At 41.9% G+C, this 16,676-nt stretch overlaps 1 protein-coding gene across 2 annotated transcripts in view; it reads left to right on the top strand.

Moving 5' to 3' along the window:
• The window catches only part of KCND3 (potassium voltage-gated channel subfamily D member 3), a 460,156-nt gene extending 453,477 nt beyond the window's left edge, over positions 1–6,679 (top strand). For both annotated transcript variants that reach the window (XM_054980803.1, XM_054980802.1), the window contains 2 exons: positions 1,268–1,515; positions 6,478–6,679. In XM_054980803.1, coding sequence (XP_054836778.1) covers positions 1,268–1,515; positions 6,478–6,679 — 450 coding nt within the window. The remainder of the gene's footprint in view (positions 1–1,267; positions 1,516–6,477) is intronic.
• Positions 6,680–16,676: the final 9,997 nt, after the last annotated feature.

Genomic DNA, 16,676 nt, shown 5'->3' with positions numbered 1-16,676 from the left:
AGACCACTATGGGGCTAGTCATTGCCTGGATGAGAGATTTCTTTGGAATCCTATGAATATACTACCTTGAATCCTGTGATGGCGCAAAAGTGGGCTATAACTTTAATTAATAAATAAGTAGGCAGACAACCATTTTCAAAGAGATGGTAAAAACAGTGCTCGATATTGTACAACCAGAATTAAAACTATCCTGTCTCACTTAATCTCTCTTAATAATAATAGCCTGCAGATGTTTTACAGTTTTATGTTTCACTAAATGCCAGCAGAAAAACTTTTTAAAAATGAAATGAGATGAAAAATGTCCAGGCTCAGGGACTGGCGAGCGTCCAGAGGAAGTAAGTTCCACAGTTATTGGGCAACCACCAAGGTATCTGTGCTCTTTTGCCACACAGATATTATAGCAAATTCCTAGGTATAAAATGCATAGACCATGTGTTAGTCAGAATATTGCATGTGTGTTTAAATCCAAACCTCTCTTCGCAAGGTGCACATTATTGGGACCAAGGAGAAAATGTGAGAGTCATTTTATTCGTTCAGTCCATTTTAGCCTGTCCATCCTTCAAGGAGTTCACGGGGGTTTCAGATGTTTCCTAAAGCACCACTAGAAAATTCATGGTCAGCTGGTCACATATCTTGGTCATCTCCATTTAAAATCCTATGCAGAGAAATTATGCTTGCTATAGCTGGGACTATGGCCTGAGACTATGCCCTTTTCAAGTGCCACTAGCCAAATGCTGTAAACATTAACTTGAAAGAGAATGTTGTCACAGTTTCTAAAATAACAGCAAAAAAGAAAACCCATCATCATCTTTGGAGACCCTGTTTCAGGACCCCAACATAGGAGGCTAGACAGGTGGCAACTCGAGAAAGGGCCTTCTTGGTTGTGGTGCCAAAACTATGGAACTCCCTCCCCAGTGACATTCATCTGTCTCCCTCTATCGTTTTCTTCCACCAGCAGGTGAAGACTTTTTTGTTCTGTTTGGCATACACCCAGTAACGATTGGCCTTCTCCCTGGCTTTTGCTGTTATGTCTGTTGATATGTTTTTTATGGAATTGCTGTATATATAATTTATTTTTAAAAAAATTTAATGTTGAAATGTTTTAATGTTTGATTTTCACCACCTTGGGGACCCTATTTGAGTGGAAAGGCAGTATAGAAATGTCTTAAATAAATAAAAAGTGCTTGTTGGTAAGTTTAGCCACTGGATTATTAAGTTGGAGGCCATATTGAAAAGTCACTAATGTTGTTGGTGTTCCCCCTGACAGAACCACGAGTTCATTGATGAGCAGATGTTTGAGCAGAACTGCATGGAGAGCTCAATGCAAAACTACCCGTCCACTCGTAGCCCCTCACTTTCGAGTCACAATGGCGTGACCACCTCCTGCTGTTCTCGCCGCAGCAAGAAGACTACGCACCTTCCTAACTCCAGTGTGCCAGCAACCCGGCTGCGGAGTATGCAGGAACTCAGCACCATACACATCCAATGCAGTGAGCAACCCTCACTCACAACAAGGTACAGCAGGACAGCACACATGCTATTAACCTAAAGAGTGCTGGAACCAGTTCTGCAACATTGTGCTGTGTTGGGCTCCAGGATCAATTCCAGAGGAGTCCTGCTTGATAGAAATGAGAGCCAAAAATTGGAGACATTGCAGTCTTTGAACCTGAATGTTGAGTGCTAACATTTTCAAATGTAGAGTTTAAAATTCTGTTTTTTAGGAAATGAAAGGATATTGCATGAGGAGGCAGTGCTCCTGATCACATTGAAACAGGTAGCTGGAAACCCTGGGATTAAGAAGCTACACCTGTCTAAGCAGTTATAACTGCCACGTAAGCTACCATGTGACACCCAGCCCTCTGAATCTATGCACAAAATCACATGTGCATTGTAAAGCTCAGGATTTGGGAAGATTGAGATGTGATTGTAATCAACTTTCTGCATGCCCATCAGTCAGAAACCTGACACATGTCCATTTAGAATTGCTTTTTCTGTTTTTCCACATGTGTAAACTAGCAGTGTGAGAAGTGCTGAAAAATACTTTAAGTAGCATGTGTGAATTGTATCTACCCTTCATCAGTAATTCTGGTACGGTGAACTTTTATGATTGTCCAAGTTACTATTCATTTCATAAGTTGCTATCTGCTAGTAGATGGTGGAAAGTTGCCATTCAGGTCCTGATTGACCATTCACAAGACTACTCTAACATATAAAATAAACTCCTATGTATTTGTTCAAAAACATGAGTAAATCAGCTCACAGTGAGGGCAAAGAGAAGCACAGCCTTAAAGGTAAGAACAGGAGCCTTCCCATATGGATGTGAAGTTGGTATCAAAGATCTAGTGCAGAGATTTAAGGGGCAGGGGGAGAGTTATCATAAGATTAATGCTGGGAGACAAAAATATAATGTTCTACATAACTACATAAAGAGCAAAAGGTCAGAGTTTTTTTAACCAGAGTACTAAACTGGGATTGTGAGACATGTTGTGTTTGGATTTGTTGGTCTGTGTATAGTTGCATTTATTAATCAGGTTCAGGCAAAAAAGTACTTGTACTTGGACAAATAGAAGCTCTGGGCTCATTGTGGCAAGTAGAAGCTCTGCAGGATGACTTCAGGTTGGGGAAATTATTTGGGTTGTAAACCCTTTCCCTTGCCCACAGTCCAAAACTGTCAATCTCCCCCCATTCCCACTACGTATCAAAAACAATAAGCTGAGAGTTCCATTCATGGAACGCCCAGCATTCCATGTTCTAGTTTAGTCCTTGCCCTGGAAGAGAGCCCTATGATGTGAAACAGTTCAAAATGGCAGAGTTGGTAGTCCTTGGTAACTCTTTTCTCCGAAACAGAGGTTCCCTCTGACATACTGAGATGTTTGAAGTTTCTAAAGGGGATCCTCTTTGTGAGTCACTCAATGATGGAATTTCAAGCCCAGCAAGCTCTTTGTCTTCATAAAGGCCACCCCTGTGTTTAAAGCAGACTTGTAATGCAGGCCTCCAGCAGCTAGGCAATTGCCCACTGAGCAGCCCTATCATTTGAATTTCATTTCCACTCTGTAATTAATCATGGGATGCAACTGATGCAGATCTAATAGAAATGTTCCTAGCCACCAATTCCTCAAGACTTCTACAGAGACAGGGTAACCTGGTAAATTGTATAGAGAAGCACAACGTTGTATTAAAAATAGGAATGGATTAATCATTATGCTTTTTCTTGGACTGGAAAAAGAAACGCAAAGATGGAAAATCATCATTCTTCCTTTCTAAGGCTAATAGTAGGTGTAACACCCGTCTCCTTACCATGTGCAGCCGCAATCTGAATTGTCTGCAGCTGCGGTTTACTTTTTAAAAACATTGGGAGAATCTGATCACCGATTGCCCAGCATCTTGTTTAGTATGACTTTTAGTATTGTGCTGGAAATTAGGGCAGTGATTTTTGATTCTCTGACTCTTTGAAAATTATACAATATAACTCTCCTCCAGCAACTTATATTTAGAAGTACACTTCCCCAGAACACTGAATCAAAAAGAGTCCAGTAGCACCTTTAAGACTAACCAATTTTATTGTAGCATAAGCTTTCGAGAATCAAGTTCTCTTCGTCAGATGCCTGATACAGATACTGGCCAAATACAGAAGAGCAGGAGAGAGAAGAGAGGCGGCAATTAGGGGGGGAGGGGGAGGGAGCAATCAAAACATTCCTTTGCTAGTATATGTAAACATCTCCTTTTGGTGTGCGTATCAGTTGGCTTCAAAGGAGTTTGCCCTGTTAGTTTGTAGCAGCCAAACAGCTAGACCATCCAATTCCAATGTAGTATGGGCCTTCGACAACCACAGCTCTCCCTGCCAGATGCATCTGACAAAGAGATCTGTGGTTCCCGAAAGCCCACACCAGGTGCCACTGAGCTCCCCCAGACCCCACCTCTGTAAAGGAAATCTGTTACCTGTGGTAATGTGATAACCATTCATAGTCCCTATTCAGTCCCAGCTTGACAGAGTCAAATTTGCATATGAATTCCAGTTCAGCAGCCTCCCGTTGGATTTTGTTTTTGAAAGGTTTCTGTTGAACTACAGTGACCTTTAAGTCTTTGATGGAATGTCCTGGTAGATTGAAGTGTTCTCCCACTGGTTTCTGGTTTAGTCCAGAATAGGGACTATGAATGGTTATCACATTACCACAGGTAACAGATTTCCTTTACAGAGGTGGGGTCTGGGGGAGCTCAGTGGCACCTGGTGTGGGCTTTCGGGAACCACAGATCTCTTTGTCAGATGCATCTGGCAGGGAGAGCTGTGGTTGTCGAAGGCCCATACTACATTGGAATTGGATGGTCTAGCTGTTTGGCTGCTACAAACTAACAGGGCAAACTCCTTTGAAGCCAACTGATACGCACACCAAAAGGAGATGTTTACATATACTAGCAAAGGAATGTTTTGATTGCTCCCTCCCCCTCCCCCCCTAATTGCCGCCTCTCTTCTCTCTCCTGCTCTTCTGTATTTGGCCAGTATCTGTATCAGGCATCTGACGAAGAGAACTTGATTCTCGAAAGCTTATGCTACAATAAAATTGGTTAGTCTTAAAGGTGCTACTGGACTCTTTTTGATTTTGCTACTACAGACTAACACGGCTAACTCCTCTGCTTCCAGAACACTGAGATTCTGTTTGGCCATTATGGCTAATAGCCATTGATCTGCTGTCTATGAATCTGTCTAATCTCCCTGTAAAGCCACCTATGTTACTGGACATCACTATATTCTGTGCTACTGCATTCTACAATTAATTACATATATTAAGAACTCCTTTCTTTTGTTTTGCCATCAACTTAATTGGGTACCCATAAAAGATGAAAGGCACTGGTTTAGATCCCATGGAGTATTTCTGCTGGTGGAATGATATGCGCTCATGAAACATGATCTTGCCTCTCCCGGTACCACATCAGCCATAAATGCCCCCCAGGGACAGGAGACACCCAGGAAAATGATTGGGGGGGGGGCTTTTCAGGCTGCCATGGGTAAGTGGAGGCAAGAAAACTGAGTTCTGTGAGTGCATATCTCTCCGCAAGCAGATGTACACCTTGAGATATAAGCCATTGTTGTGAATTCAGATCATAAATCTAACAAATATTGATGAATTGAGGCAAGAGAGTGAAGGAACAAATGCAGTGCATGCACTCTTGGGAGATGTGACATCACTTTGGGAAGTGACATCATCACTCTGCCCATGAGAGTGCTCCCGCGCTTCCAGAAGTGACGTCATCATGTCAGCACCAGGAGTGCACACAAAGAATACCTTCCTGGTAAGTACCACGTCTGTTCTCCCCCCCCTTTCCCCAGCTGGGAAGGTATAAGACCTAGGAACCCTAGATGTTCTGGTGTCTTTGTGGGCACCACAAGGATGTCACCACCATTTTAAAATGCCACAAGAGCCTGATCCTAAACGGGCCTGCAGTGCAGCAAGCTGAGGCATTCTTGTCTCCCCCTCCCTGGTGCCTTATCAACTGCGGAAACATCTCCCACTCTGGCTGTTTCAACTCTTGAAAAGGAAAAGAGCACCGCACTGAGTACTCAATCAGAACTGGGCCCCTTGCAGCATTTTTAAATGACTAAAATTGTGGCAGCGTCCTTGCACTGGCCACAAGAATATTGTTACATCTAGTTTGGCTCCCCAACACACTTTTTAAAAAAGAAGTCAATCTTACACTGCATTGCAAGAAAGAAAATAAATCTTTACTATCCCAATCAGTAAGAGACCAGCCCTGCCTCCCTTCCTCCATCTATCCAAGTCTCTGATTTGTTGAGCCCCTGTTGACCTCCAAGCTAGTAAGAGCTGCAAACCACATGAAAGCTTACTAGCTGCCCTTGGGCTGGTCAGTCTCCCTCAGCCTAACCTACCTCACAGAGTTATTCTGGTGAGGATAAAATGGAAGAGGTGAGAACAATGTTGGGGGCCTGGCATGTGATTCATATATTTAGATATTTATACCCCATTTTTCTCCCCAGTAGGCAGTCTACTAAGCTGTGGGAGGCAAAAAAAAGTAAGGTAGGCAGTGGCCATGCAACAAAGTTCCCTGCCTCCCTCAAGTCGTAACCCTTTTCTCCTTGATTTCCTCCTCCTCTCCTTCACTGCACCACCACCTATGGCTCTCCTTCTTCTCTACCATGTTCACCATGCAGTTAGGGAATTTTTGCCATGGAAAAATGGAGGAAATGGCAAGCAGACCCTCGGGCCAATAGGGACCCGGGGAATTTTCTATTCTCTTCCCTTCTCCTCCCTCTTTTCAGCAGTCCTGACACTTAGGCTCCTGGTAACATATATCCCCACGTGGTTCATGTCTGCCCTTGTGATGCCTAACTTCAGTCTAGATTTTACATCCTCAACCAACGATGGGGCCCAAATATTGCAGGAATGTCTGTGGCGTGAAATGAAGGGCAGCTCTTGTCTTCAACTCCTTTTAAAGGTTTTTTTAATGTGTTTTGTCTTACAGTCGTTCCAGTCTAAATCTGAAAGCAGATGACGGACTGAGACCGAACTGCAAAACTGCCCAAATAACAACAGCAATCATCAGCATCCCAACCCCTCCTGCGCTCACACCTGAAGGCGAAAGCAGGCCTGCCCCATCCAGCCCCAGCCACGCCACGAACATTACCACCGCAGGCAGCAACGTTGTCAAGGTTTCGGCTTTGTAAGGCTGAGTCAGTCAAAGGAAGGCAGTCAGAAGCCAACGTTTCTCTCCCTTTCCCCACCTCCATGTTCCTTCTTTGCTGCAAATTGTGCCTAGATGGATGGATGGATGGACAGTTAGACCAACGACCAACATCTAAGAATTAATAGTGGGGCGGGCGGGGGGGCTGTTGAGGCAGCTTCCTCAAACTCACGTTCATGCTGCATAGTGAGCTCAGAAGAAGCAGGAAGTTGGGGGTGTGGAGGGGAGTGGAAGGATCTCTTTGTTTATAAACAAGAAGAAAACTTGTTCCGGGATATGGAGCATAGAATAGTTTCCAGAAAGTGGAAAAAGAAGTCCTGTCATAGCTACAAGGAAGTCAATAAAGAAGCAGAATTATAACACTGTGTATCTCAGCACCTTTGTAAAGGTTTTTAATGGATAATATTTATTCATGAGGAAATGACTGAAAAAAGGTGATAAAATGGATTTTGTGACTTTTTTTTCTTCATGCAGCAGAATCTTTAATCAACCAAAATGACACATTTTCTTTCTTTTGTAGCTGAAAGGTTAGACAAAGAAATCACCTATTACAAGATTTTTAATTTTCATTCTTTTGTGTGTGTGTGTGTGTGTGTGAGCGTGTGAAAGTGAGCAAGAGAACCGCAAAACTGGCACACTGTAACAACAAGAGATCCGAGCACACGTTCCTGTTTCCTGGCTCAACCCTGCAAAGACTTACTGTTTGCATGGGCCACAACATGCTTGAAGTAGCTCCTGTAGAATCAACGGTTCTACTCACTGTGCATCCTGTTCTGCATGAGTGTGTCTTTGCAGGCTTTAGCCTCGAGTGCACAGTAGCAAACAGACACCTGCATGCAATCACACACACAAGCACTAATAAAACTTCTCATTGTGGATGGCATCCTTTCTTAAGACATGTTTTGTAATTGCCTTTTAATTCAACACACATTGCAGTTGCAAACAGTGTATTTGTCTGCTAACTATTGTCTGTGAGGGGGGAAATCATATTTGTTGGGCGGGGGGTGAGACAGGCTTTAGTAGTCCACCACAAATTTCTGCTTTTTGTATTTTTTTGTTTGTTTGTTTGTTAACACTGGCTTGTAAAGAGTGTGATTAGATTACCAGTCCTGTATTTTTTAAAAGTGAGCATTGGGGGGATTTTATTTTTTAAAACCTAGTACACACCAGTTTCACAGAGGGCAGAATCATTCAAAGCAACTGCACAAGATGTTCATAAAGACTCTGTAACCTATGCCCATGCTTTATTTTTTCCTGTTTTTGTATGTGTTCTTTAGTAGTAAGGGAAGTGTCTCCCATTGTATATAGTAGCCAGCTAGTCAGTGGATCTGTCCTTGGTAGGATTACTTCAGGAGCCAACCATGTTGCATGGACTGACACCGTGTCTCATTTTGTAATACAGTCCTGTGGCTCTTAGTGACAGCTTCTGGGTTGTATTGGCTTGATGGATAAAAAAATAACAATATTTGACTTCCCCTTGTCAAAGCATAAGTTCTTGTCAAAGAGGAGGATTGCTCCTAGGTTGTTGGGGTCTACTTTATATTAGAGTACCATTTCTAAGCAATTTAGAAAACAGTTAATAGATGGTTGAATATGTTTCAGAATAACTCACCAGTTGTTAAATATTGTTATACTGTTTAGAAAGTTTAGGACTGTTGGTTGTAGACATCTATGAGGTTTTATACAGATGTTGTCATAATGTGTCCCCTGTGACTGCAATCCTCCTGGATCTCCATCCACATCAAGAGGGTTTACACTAATATAGAGCTTTGTTAACTGTACCTATTTTTTTCATGAATTTTATTCAATTTATCAACCTTTTGAAATTCATTTAACTTTTAATGTATTTTGTATCCTTCCTCTAAATACCTTTTAAGTAGTCTACACCACAATGTCTTTTGCAGCCTTGTTTTCATTTTAGAAAACTGCCACAAGACACAGACTGGGAAGTTCTAAATTGGAAATTCTTGCAAACCCCCAATCATGTCCAGAATGTAAGTAGTTCCAGCGGGAAAACAAGTTGTATTTTTTCAAAGTTCTGTTTTTGATTGTTGGCATCAGTTCTCTGCACATTGTATACTAGGATACATTCTTGTAGGGTGCCAGTCTAGCTAGTTGGACATAGCCCAATGCTCACTGGGGCTATGGCATAAAAAAAGATTGGTGACTGTGGATATAACCAGCAACTTGAGAACAACCTCCTAATATGCTTCTGAAGAACCCCGTTCTAGTGACATTAGGCAGGCCTTAAGTGATCAACAGTGTGAGTCCAATGAATTTGATTGTCAGGGCTTTGCTAAGGAACAAATGAAGTACTACTGAAGAAGGAAGTGCCTTTGAGTTTTTGCAGGGTAGTTTCCACCGATTACTAAGTAACTTATGAACACTGGCAGAAGAGCCTGACCCTCCTGAGGCACAGCCTGATCCTATTGCATCCAACTCTGCTGGCTTTCCAGGGAAAAATTTTCCTCCAATCTCTTACTGTCCCTTGAAGTGAATGCTGGAGTATGGCTCTAATGTGTCAGTGGTCTACAGGTCGCTACAGAAAAGAGCCATTTCTGGCTCTTCTTTCTCCTTGGCAGGAGTACCTTTATACAGCACTACTGCTTGGACACAGGACAAGTAGAAAAACACATCAGTGCTGAGTGATGCTGCATTACATGTTGTGGCATGTGAAGAAATGCTAAGCACCACACCAATGTGCTGCTGTGTCAGTAAAACAATCCAATGTGTCATGCCATTGGCTGTTCTGTCCACCACAGATATGATTCTTCAGTGAAACATTGTCTCTAGGAAACCAGTACAGAATTAGCAGGCTGCAGTGTAACAAGGGTGAACTTTTAATGGAGGAAAGGGGCTTCTATAAAAGAAGTTTTGGGAAGTAAGCTTTGTTATGCAGGGGGTGTGAAAAGCTGCTTCACTGGACATTTCTTCTTCCGCACAGCTCTTAAAGTGTACCCTGATCCTCCTCTGAAACTGGCTAACCTAACTCTGAGTGTGCCTTTATATGGAGAATTGCATGTTTCTTTGTATGACTAGAGTGAATCAGAATACCAGAATGTGCAGGAATCTGCTTTGGTTTGTATACTTGAAAGTTGCATTTCCACATGAATAGATTCTTTTTTCCCAACACTTTAAGAGTATCAACATTTGATATTCCTTTCAAGCTTCCAAAGGCATTTCTCTGAATCAAAATGACATATTTTAAATTTAAAACGCTGATGTTGGCTTAGAATATTTGCTAGCATGTCCTATGGCAATCAAAAGTTCACTCTTTTTTGCCTCACTTTGTCCATCTGTTATAATGCACTTGAGAGAGCAGGATATTGTTTAACTGAGGGGCTGACATCGTTTGGCAAGGATTTGCAAAATGATTGCACAGGCTTCTATTTGTGCCCAGAAAATCCTGGGATCAGATAATACAGACTTTGGACCAGCCCAAAGGCATAATTAATTAAATCATTGGAACTTTAGGACTTAATTGGCTGAATCATACTCTTGTATTTAAAAACTTTCAAAACACAATCATATTTAAATTTTTCATTTAAAAAGCTGCCCTAAAGTTAAATAGAACAACTAAGACTGCAAACATGGAATCAATACCCATGAATAGAACAAACGCCCATTCTGAAGGCTCTGTCATGTGCTAGTGTGACCAAGAAACAGAACCCAGTGGGCAGTTTGCCAGAAGCAGCTGATTGTCAAGGACTAGAAGTCACTGTGGTCAGTGGAGGCAAAGCTCAAGTTCAACCTCCATCCCAGTGATATCCCTCTATGTCACCACAGCAAGATACAGCAACCACTTGCACATTGCACATAAGAAGTGATGTTGGGTTTACAGCGAAACCTGTCTTGCATCCCTGGAACTGAGTGGCAGACCTTAACTGGCACGGATGCCACAGAACAGAGGTCTCCAACTCATGGGTCATGACATGAGCTCCTATAGAGCTGCCTTTTTTGCTGCTGTTTGAAAGGAACTGCTGCAAAGGTGCATTTATAGAGTGAGGGTACTATGCCGTCTCCCTCTCTTTGGACGCATGCTGAGCAGAGCAACGGGTCACTTGGCCAGGCAGTTTGGAGACCAAGTTCCAATCGTATCACATGCTTGCTGCCCTGGATATCCCTGCCCTGGATATCCCTGCTCCTGGAATTAAAGGTGGACCCCAAGACTGGAATGAATGAAGACCACTGTCATAGGGGGATGGAATGTGTTTGTAAGCAGATGCATCCACATCCTGGAGGAGCGTTACAATACACAATCCCTCTTTCCATGTGCATTCTCCACCTATAAACATTTGCTAACTGGTCAAAGTATATGGCCACCCATGTTTCCCTTTTCCTATATTGCTTATAACATAGAGCAGCAAACCTTTTGTCCCTGGCAACATCCCCTCCTTGGCTGGGACATGCAGAGATATTGACAGTTCTCATGATTCTTTCCCTCCTCTTCAAGACTTACAGGCTACAATTCTTAGTACAGTTAAGCTTGTTTAAATCTCATTGATTCCAATGAAATTTAAGGTGCAAGATTTACAGCCTCATCATTTTAATAGCCACTCCTGCTCCCGGAGTCCTACAATTAGATAAGAAAAAACACCCCTAACATTAGAGCCAGTGGTTGTGGAAGATAATGCAATTTCCCAGCCATGCCTTCCTCCCTGTGCCCTAAAAAGACATATCAGTCTAGCTATGGCAAATGTGCTTCCTTCATTGCTGTCAAGCTGTCTCACAAAACCAGTGGCCCAGTGCATTTTCTATCCCAAGCCAGCTCCGAAACACTGAGTTCCTCACATCACTTAGCAGTTGATGTCACATGTCATACAGATTTATTATCATTCATAAATCAATAGGCATGAACAAGAATTCACTGAATGACAGTGGCCAAGATCTTGTGTACCATTATTTGCATGTGTGGCATCTTACCTTATTACCATATCATTTAGAGCCAAATGCTTATCTTTTGTTTATTCTAAAATGATTTCCCTGAAGTCAATAGGCATTATGCGGCATACTGCATAACTAGGGCCTCCCCATCCTCTTCTCATATACATAGGAGTGCCATGTGGCAAAGTTATTTTACAAAATTTATACCCTGCCTTTCTGCCCTCAAAAAGGGCTACCAAGGCAGCTAACAAATTAAAACATACATCATGAAATCACATACTAAAAACCATTAAAACAAACGAAAAGCACATCATTAAAATATAAAATACATATAAAACCAGCAATTAAAACATTAGGCAGGAAGGAGGGATCACTGAGGGAGCACCAAATGAAACAAGAGTCTTTAATCCGCTGGCGGAAGATTGCGATAGAAGGTAGACAGTTCCAGAGATTTATTCAATTGATGCCATAAACAAGAAGGTCCTCTTCCAGGTTGCTACCTGCCTAATGTCAGAAACAGGGCTTTGAAAGACTACCATAGTGGTCAAGGAGGTTCATTAACGGTCCCTCAGATACATAGTATTCCCGTTTCTAGAAAAGAATGTGGATGTCTCTGGTTATAGGACTCTCCAAGGCTGGAATTTATGAACTATAAATGAAAGGCAAAATCTCAGCTGTTTATATCCTATTGACCAATAGGATAGATATAAGCATGAGCTTAGCTTGCTTTTCTATTGCAATAAAACTGCTTAACGTGTGGATTGTTGCTAATGTAATTGCAAGCATTCTCACCATTGAAGAGCATCCCCCCACAGAACATCTCAGAACTGTGGGGATGTGATATATGTACTTAGGCAGGGATTAAAGCCGTTTCAACATTTATAGCTGCTTTGCTAGGAATGGAGAAAAAACACAAAATTAAATCCATGCATGCATTCATTGGATTAAACATGCACACACACAAGGCCTAATTCTTTTCCCATGATTCATGGCAGACCCTACAAAGGATCATGGGAAGGGAATAGTTTGGAAATCACTACCCCACCCACCAAATTTCCTCCTTTAGGATATTTGAGCTCTCAGGGACCTGAGAAGGCGAATCCTCACCCCCTTTCCCTTCAACTGATTTGCAGCTACACTGAACAATCTAAGCTTTCAGGAGCTCACAAATGGCCATGGGTGTGTGTAAATTTACAAAGTGATATTTTTCTGCATACCTGGGCCTCAGCTGTGTAGAAACCCTTACCACATGTTTTGCTTCTTGTGTAATTATAACAAGAGCTGTTCACTATTAAAAGAGATGAGATCATATTTATTTTTGTTCATTCACCTGTAAAACATTTTCCCCCTTTCTGCTTTTCAAAACCATTAAAGCAACAAATCAAAAATACCAAAAAGACCAAAAGCAATACAAGAACGTTTTATTTTAAAATGGCTTCGTGTGCAAAATGTTTTCTGCAGGAAAGTACTTTTTTTTTTTAGTGGTGGGCTTTTTTGCATTCCACCCCCCCCCCCCCCAGGAAAAAAGGATGCGTTGTGAAATAACTTGTCATATAATTATTTTTAAACCAGGAGCTAATTAGCATATTGTTCTCACCCCTCACAAAGACGGATCATTCACAATAAATTGAGCTGTATCTATATAACTCAGGTTTTCAATAGCAATGGCCATAGACAAATGTCATCTCCAAGAGAAATTCCTTCTAGTTTCTTTAAAACAAATACAATGTGATTCAAATATAGGATGGCAGCCCAAAATACACTTGCCTGGGAGTAAATTCCATAGAATTCATACTTCTAATTAAACATATCAGGGCCAGTGGGGGATCCCCCAGCTGCCATCTCACCCCCGCAGCTGCTCACCTGGTTTAAGGGAAAGGTGTCCAGAGAGGTGGGAAGCAAGCCAGCAGGTGCGCACACACCCCTGCATCCCCTGGTGATGACATCATTCTCAGAGTGACCCAGAATCAATGAGTTGCATCTGGGCCAATTCTTAAAGAATTGGCCCCTGGTGTGGCCTGTAATTTCTGGGTCATGCCAGAAATAATGTCATTATGGGGGACATGGACACACACACACAGGTGAGTACCTGTTGCTCCCTCCACCCCAATTTGGACTTGGGAGGATCTGGCAATCCTGAAATATGCTTAAAGTTGTTCTGCAAATCTCTGGATCAGAACTTTTTAAGTTCTCTTAATGATACACTGTGTCTCCTGGAAAAAGCCACTTTCTAATGTCTCAGTTCATTCACCTGTAAAACAGAAGTGCTTTCACAAATAATCTCCTGGTTCAACAATGCTAAATTCATGATCATTTAGTTAATCAATGAAAACTCTAATGAGTGCATTTTTATTTGGGATACCAAATGAGTTATTCTGTCAAACAGAATAATATTAATAGAAATAACTAGACATATCCTTGGAAAATGGTTACCAATGATCGTTAACCAAGATGGTCAGTGACCATAAACCTAAAAGCTAGCTAAAGTTTAGAACACAGTACACCATTGCTACTCTCTGATATTAAACTCTAAAGTATACAGATATGACAACTGCCAAAGTACCAGACTAGACCAGTGATCCCTTCATGATATACGGAAGTAGGTGCCTTGTGTGTGGAACCTCAAGACATCATGATGTGGAAGGAGTACCAAGCTCACAGTGTTTTTATTTCCAAGTCTGGTTTGAAGATTGAGAATTTCATTGTTTGGGAACCACGGGACTTATTTTATCATTGACAATTATTTTTTACTTCAGCATTTGTATATTAATCAGGCAATGGGACCAAATGACAAATATTCTTTCTCAAGTCTTCGTTTCAAGTCAATGTTTTCTTAATTTTGTGAGTGAATCCATATGCATATATCGATTTTTATCCCTGCACTAGGCATGACTATTTAAACAGCCATGCAGAAGATATTATGATCCAATCTCATATGCAGCCATTTCTCTGCTGTGATTATGATCAGAGTTGCAACTGGCTCCATGGACCAATGAAATATATTACAGAACATGTGTGATGATGGTATATTTTTGATAAAGCAGTGAGACATTCCAATGCAATGGTGTTTGCATTAGAGGTTTTATGTTGTTACCAAAACCTTATCTCAATGGCATTATTTTCTATTTTCATACTCTCAATGGGCTTTGCTTACAAAACATCACAACCGACTGAGACAAAATGTACTGTACAAAACTGCAGGTAGATTCATTTGAGAAAAACTTTATAAAGAATCCTGAGTTTCCTGTTGTCTTCTTTTGAATCTGTAGTGCATATGTTGAAACTTGTATATCATTTACAGTACTACGTCTTGTGCCACTGCTGTACCCAATGTATCCAATCTGGATTAAATGGAATATGTGCCACTAAGCACTGAACTCTTGCTGTAGATTTCTTTAAGGGGGCTCTTTCATTCACCTCAGATCATAACTCACTAGATGATGGTACCAGGTCATTCTGGAATTATTTCCAGGATGCTCCCACCTGTGGTTACTCAGCCTACTACATTAGTTTCGGCTGCATCACTTTGCAGCAAGCACAACAGTACGGTGAGGAGAGGATGGGTTGTGTGTGTCAGTAGAATTAACAAGGTGGACATATCAGATCCTTCTGCATGCCTTCCTTTTGTCTGTTCTGCTGCTAACCCTTTACTGCCTAGACTGTTAATTTCAGGGCCGACTTTCCGCCCCACTCCTCCTCTCTGCTTCTTCGAGTTATTTAGAATGACCATCACACCTTTCCTGTCACAGTATGGATTTTTAGATCAATAAACACCCCTTCCTTTTTTAAGGCAACAAACCTCATGTGGACTTTATCTTCTCTCTCTCTTCTTGCACACGGCCAGCTCAAGCGAACATTACAAAAGATTTTTCCCCCATTTGCCCCTTTTGTCACTTGTATACTAAATATAATATTGCCACTATACGGAAAGCATGGCAAAGAAAGCACAATTATTCCTATCTGGGCCAATTAAAATTTTAAAAGCTAGAAGCAAGCATTCAAGTCACATTGATTTATATCACACAATACTCAGGAAATAAATTTCAAACTGGCTTCTGTATACTGCTGAGGAGGAATGTTCAGTGTTTTTTGCAGGATCCGTGTTCTCGGGCTTCCTCAAACACTAGAGACGTTCTGAAGTTATTTCCAGTAGATTGCCCAAGTCTTGGAGGAATTACCTCTAACCCACCTTGCCTTTGAGATATGCTTGCAATTGGTTGTTACATTTTTATCTTGGTTTTTTTCCCCATCATGAAATTCAAGGGGGCTGGGTAACTGCTTGCCCCTCAATGGGCTCAACCCCCTAAAAAGACCTATAGTGGTGTGAGAGCCTAAAGGAAAGGGGAGTGACCTTCATCTTATTTCTCCTCCCCCTTGCCAGCTCCTCTCTTGCAGCCACCGAAAGAGGTCTTTTCAGCCACTTCTTATTTGTTTACATTATTGGTTGTCCACCCTGCTCACTGAGAGAAAAGTAATGTGCACACTGACACTGGTTCTCTGGCTATTTCCTGCTTCTGAGGAGGGGGAAAGCCCTTGTGGCTCTAGCCATTCCTGTTCCTTTGCCCAGCCTCCCATCTCCTGCAGCTGTCCTGGCATGCCACTGATCAGCTGTCAGGGTGATGGTGTACCTGTGGTTCTCTGGTGACTTTCACCTGGCAGCAACTCACAGGCAAGTCTGGTCATTCTCCCGGGCAGCAGCCTATGCCCAGGATTTGCAGGAAGTCTTCCATCCAGACACTAGGCAGACTCAAAATGGCTGAGTTACAGAAAGTTTACTACGGCACATGCATTCTATCTACTCTTAAGCCCAAGTAGCACCCAGTACCACAAGATAAAATGTGGTATGTGATAGTAAGTTCATTTACTAAGATGAACTTAGTAAATATTTCGTCAACACATTTTCCAGTTTAACAAATCAAATAGATCCAACGTATAACAGGCTGGAGTAGAGGGAGCCATGTGGCTATTCCACACTGGAGAAGAGATCCTGAATCACAGCCACAACAGCAGGCCGTATTAACTTCTTCCCACTTAATACTAGACATAACAAAGTCTGGCAGGACAAAGGTAAGCACTCAAGCAGGGCATCGCTTGCC

This window comes from Eublepharis macularius, chromosome 5, assembly GCF_028583425.1.
Source record: "Eublepharis macularius isolate TG4126 chromosome 5, MPM_Emac_v1.0, whole genome shotgun sequence".
NCBI lineage: Eukaryota > Metazoa > Chordata > Lepidosauria > Squamata > Eublepharidae > Eublepharis > Eublepharis macularius.
Note: the sequence above shows the minus strand (reverse complement) of the source record. Positions and strands in the feature narration are given on the sequence as shown.